Source organism: Phocoena phocoena, chromosome 4 (genome assembly GCF_963924675.1).
Source record: "Phocoena phocoena chromosome 4, mPhoPho1.1, whole genome shotgun sequence".
NCBI lineage: Eukaryota > Metazoa > Chordata > Mammalia > Artiodactyla > Phocoenidae > Phocoena > Phocoena phocoena.
Genome location: NC_089222.1, coordinates 140,483,991 through 140,506,064, shown reverse-complemented (window position 1 = coordinate 140,506,064; position 22,074 = coordinate 140,483,991). Strand labels below are relative to the sequence as shown.

The 22,074-nt window shown below is 37.5% G+C and overlaps 1 protein-coding gene across 1 annotated transcript in view; it reads left to right on the top strand.

The window, feature by feature from the left end:
* Positions 1-11,382, top strand: part of BRWD1 (bromodomain and WD repeat domain containing 1) — a 111,877-nt gene extending 100,495 nt beyond the window's left edge. Inside the window, exons 37-41 of the mRNA XM_065876412.1 lie at positions 549-715; positions 3,909-4,135; positions 5,669-5,827; positions 7,914-8,816; positions 10,217-11,382. Coding sequence (XP_065732484.1) covers positions 549-715; positions 3,909-4,135; positions 5,669-5,827; positions 7,914-8,816; positions 10,217-11,382 — 2,622 coding nt within the window. The remainder of the gene's footprint in view (positions 1-548; positions 716-3,908; positions 4,136-5,668; positions 5,828-7,913; positions 8,817-10,216) is intronic.
* The last annotated feature ends 10,692 nt before the right edge of the window (positions 11,383-22,074 follow it).

Genomic DNA, 22,074 nt, shown 5'->3' with positions numbered 1-22,074 from the left:
CTTCCCTGGTGGTGCAGTGGTTGAGAGTCCGCCTGCCGATGCAGGGGACACGGGTTCGTGCCCCGGTCCGGGAAGATCCCACATGCCGCGGAGCGGCTGGGCCCGTGAGCCATGGCTGCTAAACCTGCGCGTCTGGAGCCTGTGATCCGCAACGGGAGAGGCCACAACAGTGAGAGGCCCGCGTACCGCAAAAAAAAAAAAAAAAAACAACCAACTTCCTATCTAAGTTGGGGAGAAGGAGGCATTTTGGGGATTTGTACAGGTAGATGTGGAAAAAACCAGTTGAGAACCATTGACATACAGACATAAACCCTAGATACAACCCTAGGGTTGATTGATTTAAAATTACTTTCTTTTCATCGGAGAAGTGTGTATTTGATACTTCCACTGTCCTTGCAGGGAAGGGATGGGAAATGAAGTAAGGAACAGTCATTTATCTGTAACAGTGATATAATAGATTACAAGCAGCCTCAATGACTATAATTTTACTTGTAAAAATATTTTAAAAGATATTTTATAGTACTAGTTTTGCTTTCATGTCCTTGCAGATTTACAGTATGACGTTGAGATTGTCTGCCTTATTTGAAGAAAAAATGAAGAAAATCTCTTCTGATTTTAAGATTGGTCAAAAATTCAGTGAAAAACTTCGAAGAAGCCAGAGGTTCAAGAGACGGCAAAATTGTAACCGTGTCAGTCAGTCTAACAAAAGTATCAGGTAAATTGGTTATTGCATTCTTTGTGTGCAGTTTTTAAAAATTTCAGGTTGTGATACTTCTTTGATTTTATTAAGCTAAAAATTCTTAATCATTTTACAGTATATTCACTAAAGATAGTCATTGTTTTTTATGGCTTGAAAGCATTCTCTGCATATAGAGCTGTTGCATTAATTTTTAATTATATACATTTGTAAGCATTTAATGAAAAGCATCAACTAAATCTTCCTAAGGATTATTCAAAATATTTCTTGTCTTTTGCATAAGAATTTTTTTTTTTTTAATGCAGAGGGTAAAATGATTACTATGTATGGCTATTGAGCATTTGATCCTGTAAGGGAAAATGCCAGTTAGATGTAATGCACTCTATTTTCACTGGGGATTAGTTGTAAAGAAGAAATATAAAATGAAGGACTTATTCTCTTTATAGTAAATTAATATTAATTTATATTTTGCCATTTATGACTATGTAGCTTACATTACTATCAAATTTATAGATATTTTGACATATAGAAATATGGAAATTGAGTTTTTCAGTGTTTAGTTTGTTTTCATGTACTTTTTAAAAAATAAATTTATTTTATGTATTTATTTTTGGCTGCATTGGGTCTTTGTTGCTGCATGTGGGCTTCCTCTAGTGTGGCGATTGGGGGCTACTCTTCATTGTGGTGTGTGGGCTTCTCACTGTGGTGGCTTCTCTTGTTGCGGAGCACGGGCTCTAGGCGCGCGGCCTTCAGTAGTTGCAGCACACAGGCTCAGTAGTTGTGGCTCACGGGCTTAGTTGCTTCATGGTATGTGCATGTCGCCTGCATTGGCAGGTGGATTCTCAACCACTGCGCCGCCAGGGAAACCCATCATGTGCATTTTGAATGTGCACTATACCCTTGATGGATTTCCTCATGGTTGTTCTTGGGATTATACCATGCATCTCAATTGAAAACAATCTACTTCAGGTTAATACTATTTAATTCCCATAGATACAAGAATTCTGTTCTAGTTTAGTTCCCTTCTCCTTCTTATTTGTGCTGTTACTGTCATACAGTTTATATCTTTATATGTTGTTTTATGAAGTTGTCTTTTAAATCAGATAAGAATAAACAAATTACTTATACTGTTATTTATATTTACTTATATAATTATCTTTCCCAGTGGTCTTTATTTCTTTTTATAGATTTGAGTTACCCTCTGGTGTCATTTCTTTTCAACCTGAAGTCCTTTCATATTTCTTGTAAGGCAGACATGCGAGCAGTGAATTCCCTTAATCTTTGTTTATCTGGGAATGTCTTAATTTCACTTTTATTATTTAAGACTAGTTTAGTTGGCAGTGTTTTTCTTTTAGCACTTTGAATATGTCATCTTACTGCCTGCTGACCTCCAGTGTTTCTGATGAGAAGCCAGCTATTAATCTTACTGAGGTTCCCTTCCTTGTGCATATGGAGTTTTCTCTTGGTGCTTTCAAGATTTTCTTTTTGTCTTCATCTTGCAAATGACTGTAGGTGTGGATTTCTTTCCGTTTATCCTTATTGAAATTTGTCCAGCTTTGTGGATGTATAATGTTTTTTATCAGATTTGGGTGGTTTTCAGCCATTATTTCTTCAGATACTTTGTTCTGCTCCTTTTGTCTCTTTTGGGGCTCCCATATGTTGGTATGTTTAATGGTCTCCCAAAGGTCTCTGAGGCCTTCTGCATTTTTTTTCTTCATAAAGGATAGGATAAAAAGGAAAAGTTTTCACTCTTGAGCTACTATCATCTGTCTACTGTTAAAAATCAAGTTTATGGGCTTCCCTGGTTGCGCAGTGGTTGAGAGTCCGCCTGCCAATGCAGGGGACACGGGTTCGTGCCCCGGTCTGGGAAGATCCCACATGCCGCAGAGCGGCTGGGCCCGTGGGCCATAGCCGCTGAGCCTGCACGTGCAGAGCCTATGCTCCACAACGGGAGAGACCACAACAGTGAGAGGCCCGTGTACTGCCAAAAAAAAATATATATATATATATGTATATACTTACGATAAGTATATAAGCATATAATTATTTCTTTTTGTATTACCCTCCAGCTGATATTAATGGAAGTTAAAATTTTGACATAACAAGTTTGAGTTTTCCTTTTTTTATTTTTATTTTTTAATAAAAGGAGGAAACCAAGATGTTATATTTTACAGTCATTTGTCCCCCTCCCATTTGTAGCTGACAGATTGGATTTAACACATGGAAACTGAAAGACTACTTGTCTTTAAACATGGTCTATTTACATTTGGAAACTTGAATTTTCTTGATTATGATAAACAATAACTGCTTAAAAGAACTGTGTTTTTTAAAAATTGAAGTATAGTTGATTAATTGTGGTTATCTTTAAGCTCCTAAAAGCTCCTTTGTCTTTTTGTTTTAAAGGAAAACAAAACCAAATCCTTTTGTTTTAAAGGATTATCTTTAAAAAACATGAATATTACTCAGATCTGTAATTTAAACCCAAAGATTGTCTTATCTTAAACTTCCACTGTTTTTCACCATAATCCATGGCTCAGGGGCCAATTTTGGTGAATTGGCCCTTGGATGTAAACAGATTGGTCTCAGAAAAAACTAGCTTGTTCTCTTTTTTGCCTCTCTGTTCTTTCTCTTCAGGTTTTGTCAATTTCTCCTAACTTTATACTGTCTTTAGGAATATATAAATAGGAGCCTAGAGGGAATGTTGTCATATTGAGACTCAAATTTGTAATATGGGCAGTTCCTTGGTGGCCAAGTGGTTAGGATTCCAGGCTTTCACTGGTGTGGCCTGGGTTCAGTCCCTGGTCAGGGAACTGAGAATCCCGCAAGCCGTGGTGCAGCCAAAAATGAATCAGTCAATCAAAATCAAATCACATCACAAGCTCTATTGCAGATATAACTTTAAAAAGATTTGTAATATGAATGAACGCCTGTATTACATAAATGTTGCCTCCTCTTAGCATTTAATCCAAAGAATCTAAGGTATTCAGCATGATTTTCTGTAATTCTGTTACTTGGATCATTTGTTCATTACTCAAATTTGGAATAAAATGATGTCAAATTTAAAGAGAACAGTAATCCATGCTAGAATAAGATGTTAATAATGAATATTTTAATGTCTTGATCATAAAGTTATTCTCAGGTTAAGTAATAATACACTTTATTTCGGCATCCTCTGTTTTGTTAAATATTGTTTTATCTTTTCTTTGACCAGAAATATCAAGCAGAAGCGCTTAAAATCTCAGGCAAAAGTAATTCCTGAGTTGGTAGGTTCTCCTGTCCAGTCTACCTCAAGTAGGGCAGCTTATTCTACAAGCCGCAAGACAAGTGCTAGTGTCTCTTCGGGTGTTACTTCTGGTGATTCTTCAGATTCAGCGGCATCATCAGAAAGAATGAGGAGAAATACACCTGTCACTCTAACAAATGGTTCTACATTATCTGGTGAGAAATGGAATGTTATATATTGACCTGTTGAGCACTCACGTTTGTAACATTGGTAGTTACTGTGGGTTTAGAGGAGAGAATAAAGAAGTAAGACATGACCTTGACATTCAAGGAACTTAAATTTAACAGAAGAGATTTAAGTAACACATGGAATAATTAGATTATATTTGATAAATACTGTTCTTTGCAAGTGGTGCTGCCACATTTTAAGCAAATTTGAATCATTCAGGTTTTAAATAAAGTGATATAAGTACCACTATTTGTGCAAAATTTGACATTTAAAAATTTCTTTAAATTAAAAAAAGGACTTGGTAATCATGTAAGTTTAAAGCTGATGACCTAGTAAATTCTAAACTGTTTATTTTATTACTGTTTGGTGGTATAACTGTAGCTGACGCTGACCCTTTGTTAGCATTGTGGGAATGAGGCCATGGTGTGTACATACTTGCATATTGCTCTGAGTGATTTTGGTGACTTGTGATGATGGTATAATGATTACTGTTGTGATTTAAAATAGTAGGATCAAACAGGTAAAATGCAGCCATATTTTAGAGACTGGCAAGTCTTGCAGAAAAGTTTGGATTACTTAGTAGGGTCCCTTGTTGTGAAGGAATCACATGACGAATTCTGTTTCAGGAAGATTAATCAGTTTGGCAGTGATATGTGGGGAAGGAGAAGAATCTGGAAACATAGTCAACATGATGGGAAGTGGGATACAGTAGGAGCAGGCAGAGTGGGCAAACTGGAGAGCAATTTCAAAGGAAGGAACACGATTTGGTGACTGATACCCCTCTAACAGCCACTCTGTTCTTTGACGTAGAGTTGGGTTGTAATATGGAGCAGAATTTTGTCTTTCAACAGTATGTTCCCACTCATTTTGATGCAATATTTATTTTGTGATAGGCATGCAAGAACTGAGCCTGGATGAAGGAGCAGGAAATTTGGTTTCCTGTCTTGTGCCTACACTTGTGCATATACTCATTAAGTATTATGTTGGGGGGAAATGACCTGTACTATTTAAATTATTCATCTCACACCTTTTCTACCTTTTTTTTTGTGTGTGTGTGTTGAAATGCTCTTTCTTGAGCTTGGAAGCCTGTATGGTACAACTATGCTGTTAGGAAGGGCTACTAGAAAGAGACCTGAAAGCCTACTGAAATACTGGACTTGAAATGATTGTCTTTTCTATAGGAAATACCTGTCTCATAACAGAAGGAAGAAGATAGTGGAGCTAATTAAATTTTTAATGAAAGCTTGTTTATAAAATATATAAACTGTATTTTCTGAATCCAAACCCGTATTAACATGTTACTTTCAGAAATAAGAGAACAAACTTGATTTCAGATGCTGATTATGTACCTTTTAATACCAAAATGTTATCAGCTATTCTTTGGAACAGTTTTAAAAAATATACTCTCCTCTTCAGAGTATTTTAAGAATCTGCTTTTAGTCTATTGTTACAAAATAACTGCTCGTGTGTAAAGATAGGAGAATATATGTAATGAACTGTTGATGCTTTATTTTTCTTAGAAAGTGAAATGGAAGATTCCTTAGGTACCTCTTCATCATCTTCAGCTTCAAATAGTTCAGAGGAAAGCAAAGAGAGTTCAAGAGCTCGTGAATCCTCCTTACGCAGTGGGCTGGCCAGGAGCAGGGTGACCAGAACCAGAGCCGCTAAAAGAAAAACTGGTGAGAAGAGGCTCAGTGGTACTTTGGAGAAATGTATATCAAGAGAATTCAAAAGCTAAATATTGGATGGTTTATTTATTTACTTAAAAAAATTTTTTTTTTAATTTAAATTTTTATTTATTTTTTGACTGCATTGGGTCTTTGTTGCTGCACGTGGGCTTTCTCTAGTTGTGGCGAGTGGGGGCTACTCTTCGTTGCGGTGCGTGGGCTTCTCATTGTGGTGGCTTCTCTTGTTGCAAGGAGCACGGGCTCTAGGCGTGCAGGCTTCAGTAGATGCGGCGCTTGGGCTCAGCAGTTGCGGCACGCGGGCTCTAGAGCGCAGGCTTGGTAGTTGTGGCGCACGGGCTTAGTTGCTCTGCGGCATGTGGGATCTTCCTGGACCAGGGATCGAACCCGTGTCGCCTGCATTGGCAGGCGGATTCGTAACCACTGCACCACCAGGCAAGTCCTGGATGGTTTACTGACTTAACGCATCTGCACATGATTACATGTCCTTTAGGCTTTTTTTTCTCGAGGTATAGTTGACATATAACGTGATATTAATTTCAGGTGTACAATGTAGTGATTTGACATTTGTGCACTTTACTGAATGGTTACTGTGCGTCACCATACAGAGTCACACAATTTTTTTTTTCTTGTGATGAGGACTTTTAAGATTTAGTCTTAGCAACTTTCCAATATGCAATACAGTATTATTAACTATACTTGCCATGCTGTACATTATATCTTCATAACTTATTTTATAACTGAAAGTTTGTACCTTTTGACTCCATTTACCCATTTCACTCACTCCCTATGCACCCTACCTTCCGGCAACCACCAGTCTGTTCTCTGTATCTATGAGCTTGTTTTTTGTTTTGTTTTTGTAGATTCCACATATAAGTGAGATCATAGGGTATTTGTCTTTCTCTGTCTGACTTACTTCACTTAGCATAATGCCCTCAAGGTCCATCTGTGTTGTCGCAAATGGCAAGAGTCCATTCTTTTTTATGGCTGAGAAATATTCGTGTGGGTGTGTACCTTCTTTATCCATTCATCCATTATCGAACACTTAGGTTGTTTCCATATCTTGGCTATTTGGAATAATGCTGCAGTGAGCATGGGGGTGCACATATCTTTTCACATTCATGTTTTTGTTTTCTTTGGATAAATAGCCAGAAGTGGAATTGTTGGATCATATAATATTTCTATTTGTAATTTTTTGAGGAACCTCGATACTGTTTTCTATAGTGGCTGCACCAATTTACTTTCCCACCAGCCGTGCACAGGGGCTCCCTCTCCTTCACATCCTCACCAACAATTGTTATTTCTTGTCTTTCTGATGATAGCTATTCTAAAAGGTGTGAAATGATATCTCACTGTGGTTTTGATTTGCATTTCCCTAATGATCAGTGATGTTGAGCATCTTTTCATGTGCTTGTTGGACATCTGTATGCCTCTTATGGAAAAATGCCTCTTCAGATTCTCTGCCCATTTTTAAATTGGATTGTTTGTTTTTTTGCTGTTGAGTTGTATGAGTTCTGGATATTAACCCCTCACTAGGTATATGATTTGCAAATATCTTCTCCCATTCAGTATGTTGCCATTTCATTTTGTTGATGATTTCCTTTGCTTTTTAGTTTGATGTAGTCTTGCTTATTTTTGCTTTTGTTGCTTTTGCTTTTGGAGTCAGATCTAAAAAATCATTGCCAAGAATGATGTCAAGGATTTTTCTACCCATGTTTTCTTCTAGTAGTATGATTTCGGGTCTTACATTCTTTAATCCACTTTGAGTTAATTTTTGTGTATGGTATAAGATAGTAGTCTAGTTTCATTCTTTTGCATGTGGCTGTCTAGTTTCCCAACACCATTTATTGAAAAGACTGTCCCTTCCCATTTTTATATTCTTGGCTCCTTTGTCGTAAATTATCTGACCATATATGCATGGGTTTATTTCTGGATTCTCTGTTCTTTAAACGTTTTAAATTTAGAAAGGTAAACTTGTTTTGGCATTAAAAAAATAAGGAACATCAGTACTAAAATGAAGTCATTTAAAAATGTTGAAATAAGGAAGACCTTTCTAATTTTATTGTTACTTTATTTTTAGGTCCAGTTTCTTTAGAAAATGGATGTGGTAGAAGAGCCACTAGAAAGAGAGTCTATTTAAGTGACTCTGATAACAATTTTTTGGAGACTGGTGAAAGTCTAAAAGCCAGAGCTGGAAGTAACCGAAAAGTGCTACGAAAGTGTGCTGCTGTGGCTGCCAATAAGATAAAGTTAATGAGTGACGTAGAGGAGAATTCTAGTTCTGAAAGTGTCTGTTCTGGCCGTAAGCTGCCTCACCGCAATGCTTCTGCTGTAGCTAGAAAAAAGTTATTACATAATTCTGAGGATGACCAGAGCTTAAAGTCAGAACTTGAAGAAGAGGAGCTAAAAGATCAAAATCAACCATCACCATTGTCCAGTTCTCATGCTGCCCAGAATACTGAAAATGGAGATTCAGAGTCAGAAAGTGATTTGCGGGTAGCCCGGAAAAATTGGCATGCTAATGGTTACAAGTCCCAAACTGCAGCAACTTCTAAAACAAAATTTCTTAAGATAGAGTCTTCTGAGGAAGACTCTAAAAGTCATGATTCAGATAATGGACGTAACAGAACTGCTGGCCCATCAACATCTTCGCAGAAACCTAAGGCAGAAAGCATCTCGGAGGAAGAGGAGGAAGCAAATTCTGAACCAAGAAAATATGGTGGTAGGAGATACAACACAGGTCGCAAGAATGCTGCTTTCCTTAAAAAAGCAAAAATCTTCAGTGATTCAGAGGACTCTGAATCTGAAGCAGAAGATGGAGAAGATGGTAGATGTCATAAAATGGAAATTAACCCGAGTTCAGGGAATGTGAAGTGTGAACCTATTGCTGGGTCCCAGTGTTTTTCAGATCATGTATCTGAAACTGATCTGGATTCAGATGATGACAAGAAAACAAAAGAAAAACCAAACAATTTTATGAAAGGTAATTCAAAACATTTAACCTTGGTTCACTGATTTTTCTCACTGTCCTTTTTTTTATAACATACATGGTCTTTTCCCCCCATAAAACTTTTCTTTGCCACCTGTTTAGTTTTGCTCATGTAACAAACAGGAAGCCTTGGCCATAGCTGTTTTTTTTTTTTTCTTTTTTTCTTTTTTCTTTTTTGCGGTACACGGGCCTCTCACTGTTGTGGCCTCTTCCGTTGTGGAGCACAGGCTCCAGACGCGCAGGCTCAGCGGCCATGGCCCACGGGCCCAGCTGCTCTGCAGCATACGGGATCTTCCCGGACAGGGGCATGGACCCGTGTCCCCTGCATCAGCAGGCGGACTCTCAACCACTGCGCCACCAGGGAAGCCTCATAGCTGTTTTTAATAGAGATTTCAGTTCTTATAATGGAATGGGGATATTGTATTGGCTATGGGCTTAAGAAGAGCAGAGGCCAGCACATTTATAAGCTGTTGGTGATAATAGTTTGAGGAGAGGAAAGAAAAGGGTGGTTGAAAGGAATGTGACAAGTAATAATAATAATAGCAGGAGCTTCCCTGGTGGTGCAGTGGTTGAGAGTCCGCCTGCCGATGCGGGGGACACGGGTTTGTGCCCCGGTCTGGGAGGACCCCACATGCTGCGGAGCGGCTGGGCCCGTGAGCCCTGGCCGCTGAGCCTGCGCGTCCAGAGACTGTGCTCCACAACGGGAGAGGCCACAACAGTGAGAGGCCCGCGTACTGCAAAACAAAATAACAAACAAACAAAAATAATAATAATAGCAGCTAAGAACAGTTACCAAGTTACCAAGCTATTTCTTATCAGGAAGTTTTTCTAAATGCTTTACATTTATTTATGAACCAGTTTAGTCTTCATATCTTTTATGAGATAAGTACTATTATTATGTCCATTTTACTGATAATACTCTGGAGCATGGAGAATTTAGATAACTTTCTGAATTAAGATTGTCCTGGTAAATGGAGATTGAAAAGTATTAAAGAGCAAGAGGCATCTAAAGCTAAGACTAACTGTAGTGTGTGATAGAACCTGTGAAGTTAAGAAGTTTCAGGGAGGCTGAGAGTGATGAGGTTGCATACTTTAGTGCAGTGACGAAGAGAGTGCAGTTTGTATTCATGTAAATAAAATACTCTAGTGTCAGGTGTTTTGTGTATATAGACAGAAAGGCATGGGATGTTATTGATGGGAGGATGTTATACTTGTGGATGGTGCTGAGGCTGAAAAAGTCACTGTTCTAAAGTAGTAAAAGCCCAACCCATTCACCGCCACCCTCTTTCCAAGTTAGAAAGAATCTCGGACTTCAGTTGTTTAAAATGTTGAACATTTAATTCCTTTAGACTTAATCTTCTATTAAAGATTAAAAGAGTACTCTTAATTTTTAGACTCTGCATCACAAGACCATGGACAAAGCAGAAGAGTTGCCAGGAAAAGGGTCTGTTCCAGTGACTCAGACAGCAATTCGAAGGTGGTTAAGAAAGCATCAAAAGCCAAAACGGGTCTCCTAAGAGTTCCTCGAAGATGTGCCACCACCGCTGCTACTAGGATCAAGCTAATGAGTGATGTGGAAGACGTTGGTTTAGAAAATGTGTGTACTAGAAGCAAAAAGGGAAGGAAAAAGTCCCTCCATTTTGCATGTACCACAGCTAAGAAGATAGTGAGTGATTCTGAGGGAGATGTAAACTGTGACGTGCCAAACGAACAATATGGCTGTGAAGGGAAGCCACCTGAAGCCGACTCAGACGGTAGTACAAAAAGTATTAATCAGTCTTTAAATGAAGACTCAGACTCTGAAGGTATGTTGAATTCAAGACACAAGAACAGGTATACCAGTAGTCACAAAACAAATGTTGCACCTTCTAAAACAAAGAATTCCTTGATTGGGTCTTCGGAGGAAGATTCAAAAAGCCATATTCCAGGGAACGAGACTGGTAGAAAATGTTCTTCTGAGTCAACTCCGGTGCAAAAGGCTACTGCAGAGAATAACTTTGAAGAGGAACTGAATTATGGGCTACGCAGGTGGAATGGCAGAAGACTCAGGACCTATGGGAAGGCTCCTTTCAGTAAGACAAAAGTGATGCGGGATTTGCAGGAAGCAGCCGAGATGGCAGAAATGAAAAGGAAGAGACTGCATCCTGAATTGGAAAATGTGAAAGCTTCTGAAACAACAGGGAGCTCAAAGTGTGGACCTGACACTAGTCCCAAATCTGATTCAGATTTGGGGTCTGCCACTGAATCAGATGCTGACTTTACTGATGATACAAAAACCAAAAAGAGGAAAATGAAAGGAAAAGCAAAAGTAGTTAGAAAAGGTAAAACTTTTACAGCTAACGTATCTAAAACTGTGAGACGACAAAGACAAAGCAAACGTCCTAGGTTAAACGTGGATGATAATGACTGGGAGGATGTGGACTATGCAAAATCTAAAAGAGTTCTTCGGCGTTCAAAAATAAAGACGAGAAATCAGGGTAGGAGGACCGTGAGATACCATGATGGGGATGATGATAGAAGTTTAGAAAATGTGTTAGATTTTGATGATTGCACCTTATGACCTTGAGGGAAAACCAGTTCATTTAAAGAGGGAATGGACTGGAATTTATAGTGAAAGCTGGCTGTTGAAATTATTTTTTGTCCTACAATTCAGGGAATATATTTATATTTTTCTATGAAAAGTTATGAATGTGACTAAATCATGACTGTTATTTTTATTTGCACTTGCTTGCTTTTGTAGCAGCATTCAGCACAGGTGCCAAATTATGCTTCATTTTGGGGGCAGATCTACTTTGACAGTATTTACATATAGCAAGAGTTTGAAATATGTTAAACACTAGACATTCTGGTTATCAAAACCAATGAGCATTACTTTCATGGTAGCAATTGTCATACAGTTATTTTCAGAATTCGTCAAGAGGTGGTAGTTTCTAATCCCAGTCCTATTGTAGTATGAATTTCATGTGACCTTTGTTTACAGATTCTTCATAAATATTCTGTGCATACTGACATAACAATTGTGGGAGGGGTAACCATGATTAGTAGGCAAGGTACCTACCACTTTTTTCTTTCCCTGGCTACTTGAGTAGAATGCATTATACCAGATTGGTCATTTTCATTGAAATGGATTCCAATTTTTGTTTCAAAGTCCTGTTGGGTCTTTCTCTTTTTCTTTATTTTTAAGGAAAATATCATCCATTATATTTTATAAACTTGAATTTATAAAGTGCTGGTAAATTATTTTTTTTAACGTTTGTGCATTATAAACCTCTAAGGCCAGACCATAGTACTAGCATTTTCTTTTAAATTGTGCACTAACAAAACGCTATATAATTTGTCTTTCCAAGATCTCCTGGTTTCCATGTACGGAATTTAACCAAAATCTTGGTCTTCCATAGTCTTACTCTGTGAAATAGAGGAGTTTGTGTGCCTTAGATTTAGATAAAGTGTGTTCTTTAATAGAGTGTACAGGGCTAAAAGAGTAAATTATGTGTAATTTCCCCCTATCTCTTGAAATTGTAGAGTTGATTTTTGTTAAGAGTGCAATCACAAATCTCATTTATATAGGAAAATAGTTAAATGTCATTCTCCATCTCTTTTAGTCTACTGCTGCCATGTGCAATCCCAAGCATTCTTTGCTGGTGCAACTAAGTATCTTTATTAGTGACCTCTAGTTTAAATCTAAGAAACTGTCATGTGTTGTTGGAAAATAATTTTGAAATCCACTTAAAGCGTAACTTTTACATCATCAAATACCATAGTACACTTATTTTCGAGCCAAATATTTTTACTTGATAGGTTGTGCTACTCCAAACAGTATAGGTGGCCATTCCTAGCTTGTTTGTGCCTGAAGATGGACTTGATTCAAGTGGTTTACATATTTCGTAGCTAAAGGGGTATGTTACAGTACTCCCACCCTTTGTTATTTATTGGCCCTAACTATGTTTGGTTTCAGACAAAATTAACCCTTTTCTCCTGTGTATCCTTAAGGTGGCAGATAAGGAAAAGCATCAGGCTCTGGTATCAGTGTTAGAGTGTTCTTAAGTGTTGCTACTTTCTAGTTATCTTTTCCAGTTGACATGGTAGAAGGTACTTTCTCTTTCTACTCTGGTATAAGGGGAAGGATGTTCTTAGACATTACCAACTGAGGTAGGTGGTATACCTACCTCTCCTTTGGTTGTTGAGAGAGCTATCACCACTTCAAAACTATGATGCTTTTCTTCTCAAAGCTCGTGTTAACTGTATTATTAACAGATTGAGTCAGGATAATTGTCCTTGACTACTGACCTGAAAAAAATTAATGTCATGCTCTTCCTTAATTTTAAGAAATGGTGATAGATGTCGTATCCATTAATTTATTTTAACTCTTCTTAAGCTTCTCTGTTTTATATCTATTCTCAGGGTTATAACTCCATGTTTACCATCACCTGGAAAAAGGTACCAAAAAAATCCATAAATAAATATGGAATATATTCATAAATACATCAGTTCTTTTGGTAAAATGATACTTTGACCATTTAGGCTTCATCAGTAGAACTAGTCTTATCTTTTGGACTGAATTAACTTAATTGATTGGCTGGTCAACCGTTCATAATTGTTCATTTTGTCCAAAATGGTTAGGCCTTTGTGTGTAGAAGCAGTATTTTGGTTTCATATGAAAAACAAACAACCCCCCCCCCCACCCAAAATTGGCCTGGTGACTTTGAAAGCATGGTTGACAATGGTAGCTTCTCAAGTTCTGAAGTAAAACTAAGGGATTATAGAAAGAATCATTTTTATGGGTTTTTTTGGTCACGGTGCTATTCCTAAGGTTAACTTTGAATATGTGACACACACTGCTAAGTACCTTTAAGGAAAATTAATAAATAATTAATAGTTCAAAATGTTTACATTGAGCACTAGAACATGTTTGACTTTTTTTCTACTTTATGTGAAATGAGCAGGGATTTAATGCACAGATGTACTTTAATATGTTTGGGATCAGTTTGTATTTTTCTTGTGAAAAAAGACAAAAGGTTACAAAGTGAATGTGAACTGATCCAGAAGTAAGTGCTATAGCTTTCAGTTGCACTTGAAGTAACTTAATGATGTATATGAAAAAAAGACTACTGTGGTTGTTTATGTCCAAAGTCCTATGATTTTATTCATTTATGGTTAAAAAAAAAAGGTTTGAGGTGTATTTAGATTTGATTTTTGATTCCTTTGAAAGACTAATTTTACCAAGCATATTAAGACAAAAAGATTTCAGACATTAAAAAAAAAAGGTGAGGTTTAAAAAAGCTTTTTTCCCCCCACTTCCTGCTTATTTAAAAAGGGTACACTGACAATGTGTAGTAACTTCTGAATAAAAGGAAAAGTTTATTCCATTTTCAGGTAATTCCTAGGGTAATCATTCTCCCTTTATTTTAGGGATTAAACCCTTTGTCAATTTAGTAATCCTTGAAAGAATGATAAAGCATTTATTTACTCACAGCTTCTAAGTTACAACAAAAAAGTTTCTTCTAGATAGTTAAGAGTTGTACCTAAAAAATAAATTAGTTTTATAATAAGAGAATGGGGGGAAATAACTTATGTTTTAGGAAAAGGCACTTCAAAACCTAGAAGTGCAAATGGGAAGAGGAGACGTAAACCAATAAACATGCCATCTGAAGGTAACTACTGTCCAAAAATAAGACACATCACTGAATCCTTCACACTCCATTGCTTGATGACTTCTTAAGTAAAAATTGTTATTTAGAGTAATGTTGGGTCCATACTGTGTTCCCTGTCCCTCTTCCAGCCTTTTTTTCTTTGGAATAATCAGAACACAGAATTTATTAACTTCACTGTATGGTATTAAAAAGTAAAATGAAAGGATTTTATTAATCTCTCCTGTCAGTACAAATTGAATTTGTGTTACCTGAAAAAAATGAGAGGTTTGTATATCAGTAGATTGCAAGAACATTGTTAAAGGTGCATACAATATTTTTGGTTTTCCTTTCTACTCAGTTGTACTCGTTTTTTGAGTAATATTTAAATGGCTAGAAAAGGATTTTTTGCCTGCCTTTTTATAGCTGAAATGCCATCTCCACTCTTTTCATTGATACTAAGTCAATATATTTACTTTATCAGGTATCTTGTGGTTGTCATCAAATCTTTTAGTTCGTACATTGTATAGAAATTATAGTTCACTTATTCTAGTATGATGGAGTTTAACAAAGCACCTTCATTGTAGAAGAACTTTCTGCCTGTTAATTATTTAAGTTATATCTCTCAACTTCTGCTGTGGGTATCAGGGAATAATAAAGCAGAAACCCTAAGAAATTTGCAACCTAACAGAATAAGACTGTCTCTTATTCTAGTATTCGGGAACACACATACCAGCTCAAATATATTTGTCAAAGCTAGGGAGAAAATGGAGCATTGTGGAAGAATCTAGTCCAACTTGATTTGTAAATGCTAATCCTACTTATAGCTCAAATTGTGAATTTAATGGAAAGAACTGAAGTGTGAAAAGTATAATAGTGAGGGCTGTGTTGTGTTTTCTCACATTTTAAGAAAAGTTTTTATAGCTGTTTCTTAAAATTATATATGTTGCCTAAGGATACATGGGAATTCTCAAAGTTAAGAGAAATTTTTACCAGTCACTCATAATCTGCCAAACTGGTTCCTAATATGTTGTTAATTTGGTAGAAGAATATCAAGACTCTTACTTGGTATCTCTTCAAAGATTGCCTTTATGGATTTGATGGAGGGAGGAGGGGCGGGGGCACTCACAGCATTTGAGTCCTACAGATTTGCAGGCTCTATCTTTGGCAGCATGCAAGTCGCTACAGACTATTTGTCAAGACTGATCATTTCATTGAATTTAATTATCAGTGCTACAGCATATTGTCTGGTCACACTTTAGTTTTTACATTAATTTTAAGGTAAGTTTTATCATTTATTAAAATCTTTAATGGGAATTAGGACTGTAAAGCGAAAGAGGCATTCTGAAAATTGAAATGAGATCGCACAGACTGTGGACTGCAGCAGCCAGCCCTACCTACTGTTGGTTCCACAAGGAAAATTATATAGAAATCATTACCTTTTTCGATCAGTGGTTAAATGTTAAAGGAATCTTTAATTTTTAATAGGTTGAAGTTGATTTCCTAAGTTTTGATCCACCCTTAGTCCTTGGACTGTATGGACATATTCAGTTCATCTGTAAAATTCTACCATTTTAGTGCAGCTTGTCAAAAAGGCACATCTTTAATTTTTCACTCCCACATGAGAGCTCTACTTTAACTTTTTCTAAATTAGCTCGTTATCACGACTGAGTCAGCATTGTCACCTAGGAAACAATTTCTTAGACAACTGAAGTAGTAGAGTATAATAAATTTAAGTCATCATAATTATAAGCAAAGGCTTTTTTTTTTTTAAACTACTACGAGCCTTCTAGCTGGTTAAGTCTGTGAGGTCTGCAACATCCAGTCAATTTCCATTGCAGCTCATCTTTACCTCTAATCTTAAGCAACTCTCCAACCTTTATTCATTTGTGATTTCTTCTCATGCAGGCAGAATGCAGGGCTACCGTTCGTTGGGAGCCAGGGGAAACTGGAGGGAGTCAGATGTTCTTGCAAAGGGGCTGCCGTTGGACTGTGTGGCCCTGCTGCTTTTCATTCGTAAACTAATAGAGTAGATGGAAAAGCCAGTATTTACTTCTGATATCTTCTTATCCTGCCTATGTTAGTCTGAAATGATGTTAAGATCTCTCTGAAAAAATTCATTAAGCGGATAAATGTAAGATCCCTGAATTCATACTTCATATAGTCTTTATCAGATTTTTAGAAAAAAAGTTGCAGTAGCCATCACAACTCTTGTGATAATCATTATATGACTGTTACCAATTAATTGCTCCTAGAGATGAAAGAAAACTAGAGTCAGATTAGCTGTAGATGCAAAACAAAACAAGGTTCTGTGTACCCATCATTGAATGAATTAAAGACTTAAGTTCATGTGTTCAACCACAGAAGTGACCAGACTAGCAGAGAACAGCTCTTGGTTACAGAATTATTTCTGACAATCCCTTGACCTGACACTGCCATACTACAGACATTGACTTCTCAGTGTTACCAACTCCCCCTAGAAAAATGTTAAACCCAGCGAGTTACAGAAAACACTATTCTATAGCCCTTCTCTAAAGAGACTTTCAGTTTATGGATCTTCTGGAAATTTACGCTGTAAGGAATATCAGTAGTAAATGCTATTTGCTTCCTGAGTTTTGGTCATTTCATTGCCTATCAATGAAGGAGAGAATGAAGAAAGGACATCTCATATCTGCTCTGATAAGAGGCTTGCAGGACAGAGGTTATGACTTGCAACTAAAATGTTTCCCCTTTATAGGGATTTGATTTATCCACCAATCACAGTGACCAATAATGTCTGTACTTAAAGTATATGAAATAGGCTAGCATATTTTATTTTGATTCAGACATTTTTATATTTTTCCAGTATCAAATTTGTTTCTAATACTCCCAATTGAAATGCTGATAAGATTAAAATTGTTTATGCTTCTGTAGCAGTGATATGAAGTTTACTTTGGATTTAGGAATACAATTTTGTATCATGAAGTATCATAATTGGAATATGAATGATCCTTAAAATACAGAAACTAGAGATTGCTGCTCTGAATCAGAACTGTAAGGTCTATATCTAGGTTTCTATTCACTACAGACTACGTTAGAATACATAGTGATCTCTGAGTTATAATTTAAAGTGGTCATCTAGGTAAACTGTGATGGAGCACTATTAAAGATGTAAATTTTCACTCTACTAGTGAAGTTTTTACCATACTCAAATAGGGAATCATTTACAGAAAAGCAACAATGCCTCTAGCACTCAGTGACTGTTCCAACACCTGTGGCTGACCCAAGACCATGGACAGTAGGACTTTTGGGATTATACTGATTTGTTAGTAGTAAATGATACGATCACAGATGTATTTTTAGAGCAGTATCCTCCAAAAATTTTAAGCTTGTACCCTAATACATAAATTGGACTTCTCTCTAACCCTGAATTATCCTGTATATATTTCTAAAAACTGTTTGTGATTTTCTCAAGGACAATAAAACACTTGATAATTTACTAAGTTCTCAGTAATAAAATTAACACTGATTTACATGTATGTATGTATTATATTTTTAAAAGTTCCCCACTGTCATTCTTCTGTCTTCCTCAGATTGTTTTTATCTTTATGAAATTCCCATTTTATGGTCTAAGTCTTCAGAGATAACAGCTTTATCAAGTTGAAGTTGCTTATACAGTATAACTTATTCCTGTATTCTCTCTCCTCTGGACATAGTTCATATTTCCTTAAAGCATTTTTAAAAGGCTAATTATAGTTTCTTCTGTAGAATCTTAACTTTTCCCTTATTTTGGATTACAAATGTCTTAAGAGTTGGTATTACTAGGTTCCTAAGTTGTCAGTATAAGTACTTTCATCTCTACATTAAAAGAATTTTAAAAAAAAAGGAATTAGTTAATGCAATTTAAATCATTTTGTCCCACAGAAAATTTTAGTGTAATAGGATTTTATCTATACCATTCAACTGGATATGTTGTTGGGAATGAACCAATTGCCGTTTTTTTTTTTTTTTTTTTTTTTTTTTGCGGTACGCGGGCCTCTCACTGTTGTGGCCTCTCCCGTTGTGGAGCACAGGCTCCGGACGCGCAGGCTCAGCGGCCATGGCTCACAGGCCCAGCCGCTCTGCAGCATGTGGGATCTTCCCGGACCGGGGCACGAACCCATGTCCCCTGCATCGGCAGGCGGACTCTCAACCACTGCGCCACCAGGGACGCCCCAATTGTCTATTTTTAATATTTTTTTTCAACATGCAAATGGATGCAGTTTGTTGACTGATAATAGCATATCCTTATCTTACCATAAAGTACAAATTTCACCTTAATTTTGTCATATATTTTTTAAAGCTTCATCTGTTGTAGTATATTTATATTCTAGCATTTGCTTAACATTGATTTAATGTGCTAAAGATTCACTTTGAATCCAGGGTTGGTTTGCTGAGACAGTAGTTTATAATTTAAAAACATTGTTTGAAGTGGTAAAAATACCACTTTAAGCCAGTCCTCCTTTCACTCCCCAATTTCATGTGCAGGGGACTCCACAGAGCCCAACGAAGGGTGTGGAGCGGGGCCGGGGGCGGGGGGGTGGGGGGGGGTGGACCTGCTGCATGGAGCCCTGCCCTGCTGAGTAGCTCAGCCTGCTAAAATGCCGTTTTTGCAATGCCGTGGGACTTATATTGAGCACGTCATGTCTTTAGAAATAGAATTTCACTGGAAAAGCAAAGAGAAGACTGAGGCATTTGTGGGGGGTTGCTTTTAGCAGAGTAGTTCCTAATCTACTTTGGGAGAACTTTCATGGGTCTTGGAGAAAGCACAAAGCACATCTTTGAAACAAGTTTCATAGACTTAAGGTAAAATCTGAAGGGTTTTTCTTTTGAGTGTGGAAGACCTTCCTCATAATCCTTGCTCTTTTGTTAATGAACATGTCAATCCACAGAAGCCATTTTCACCTGTCCTCATTTGCCCTTGGTGACAGAAAGATACACATCTCCCTTCACAAAAGGAAAAACTAAGAAGGCTGGTAATTTGTAGTTTCACTGCTACAGAGTAACCGTGTTGATAGCTGAGAAAACCCTTACTTTCTCTCCTTAGCAGTGAAGAGGATATAGTGGAAGTGAGTCCTCCAGATGTGTGGTGATTTCAGTATCTGCAGCCTTTCCTTATCAACTGCTGAATGTCTGGAAACATGAGGCAGGGCCCTACAACTTCACCCCCCAGCAAGACTTGTGAACCTTTAATACAGTTTTAGATAGTTTGATTCAATGGCAGCAAGACTAGATTGCCAACAGATAAGGCCCAATATTCAGGGGCTGATGAACTTCAGATGCATTTTTATCAAGAGATATTTTTGCCCCAGATACTTTTGCTCATTAATCTTGTATTTGAAACTTGAAAATATAGCATTCAGATGTTGGCAAAAATGCTCTGAGCCCATCTAAGCTGGTAGATGTGGAGTGGTAGGCCCAGCACCATGAGGCAGCTCAGCACAGCCCCACTAAGATCCATCTGAGCTACCTCGGAGGCTGCCTCAGGCCACATGAAGGACCTGCCTCTCTAGTGTGCCTTTTGTCCTGCCTTTTGGCTGGTGGATCCCGTCACAGTTTCTAGCTCACAGCTACAATAACACTTCCTCAAAGGAAGCTTTCCTTGTCCCTTACGAAGTTAGGTTTCTAGAGTATTTCTCACAGCACCCTGTGCTTCCTTATACCAACTATACTTGCGTATGTAGAGTTCATTTCTTTTAGAATATTTAGCCTGATCCTCTGTGTGCCCAGCATATACCAGCTCAGAAAGTATCTGAATAATAGTGAAACTAGGATTTAATCATTTCAGTTATATAAAATGCTGAAATAATTTGAAAAAAAATGAATCTAGGATGAAAACCACATTTCAGTTATATAAAACTAATACACAGTTCCTTTTTATCTACTAGTTACCCATGTAATTTTTTTTGACTGAAGGAAATATTGGTGTTGGAACTAAAACCTTAACGATCTTGAATCTGTAGGGCTGATGCTGTATCATCAGTCATGATGGCATTTCCTTCTTGTTTAGGTTCTAGGAAAATTATTTCAGAAATCATATTGAGTATTTTAAAGTAATTCAACATAGAGTATTAGAAATGATACCAAAAATTTTAAACCTACAAAGTTCTATTGAAAAAATTCAGATTTTTAAAAAGTGCTTTTAGGTTAGTAGCTTTAGGTTAGTGACTGAACGTACTTAACTCCATTCTTACAAGTCTGCTACTGCTTTGAGTGACAGTTATCCTTCCAGATTGCAAAGTATGCCAGGTGCAAGGGATCCTAGCTTCTACCCAAGACTTCCTTTTGTAGGTAAGGAAATGGAAGGTTATATCAATGTCGAAAACGTATCATTGACGACGATCATTTATGTTTTTTAATTTAGCAATGTGAGTAGTTTTAACATTTATTGTTTCGGAATGTATTGTTGAGGAATGTAAGTAGTAGTAAAATCTTGTGTTACAAGATTTTTCCATTTATATGAACTTTCACTCATTTTTCAGAATCTGTTCCTAGAGACAGAGACCCCAATACAAAAATGAGAACATATATGCATAATCAGAAGGATGCAGTGCAAATGCCTAGTGAAACTCTGAAAGCAAAAATGATGCCTGAGAAAGTTCCCCGCAGATGTGCCACTGTTGCTGCAAATAAAGATAATGAGTAATCTAAAGGAAACGATTTCAGGACCAGAAAAGGGGTGGATTAGGGAGAGTAGCAGAAGACTGCCCCGTTGAAATGCTGCTGCTGCAGCTAAGAAAAATTACTGAATGTTTATAAAGAGGATGACACAACCATAAATTCTGAAAGTGAAAAGGAGCTAGAAGATATTAATAGAAAAATGCCTTTTTTAGGGCGGTTCAGATCCTGGAAAGAAAAAGCACAGTAGTGACTGAAAATGTAGAGTGGAATTGAAAACCAGGGGCCACAAGTAAACTGGCAGTTGCATTCTGCTCCTAGCTCTAACGTTAATCCCTTGTTGACACCTTCGGAGGAATTTCTAAACGCCATAATCCAGTGGGTCAAAGTGGGAGGACGGCTTCCTCCTAGTCAGCCCTTGTACAGACACACGTTACAGAGAATTCTGAAGGGGAAGTAGATTGTGGAGCCTGTAGCTGGAGAGGCGGAAAGAAAAGACAAATGGCCTGTCGTGAGATTATTCCTTTCCAGAAAGGGAGGGCCTTGAAGAAATCTCTTGATTCTTTAGAGGAAGAAAATAATGGGAATTGTACAGGGTTGAGATTTCAAAATCTCAACCTGATGCTAATTTTCAGCGTTCTGCATTACAGTATAAAATTTCAGACCACCATGACTGTAGTGTCATTAATGAAATAAGAGAAAATAAGGCACATTTCAAGAGGAAGTGCCATTGAGCCTATTTGACTTTTTTTTTTTTTCTTTTTTTTTTTTTTTTTGCGGTACGCGGGCCTCTCACTGTTGTGGCCTCTCCCGTTGCGGAGCACAGGCTCCGGACGCGCAGGCTCAGCGGCCATGGCTCACGGGCCCAGTCGCTCCGCGGCATGTGGGATCCTCCGGGACCGGGGCATGAACCCGCGTCTCCTGCATCGGCAGGCAGACTCTCAACTACAGTGCCACCAGGGACGCCCGAGCCTATTTGACTTTTGATT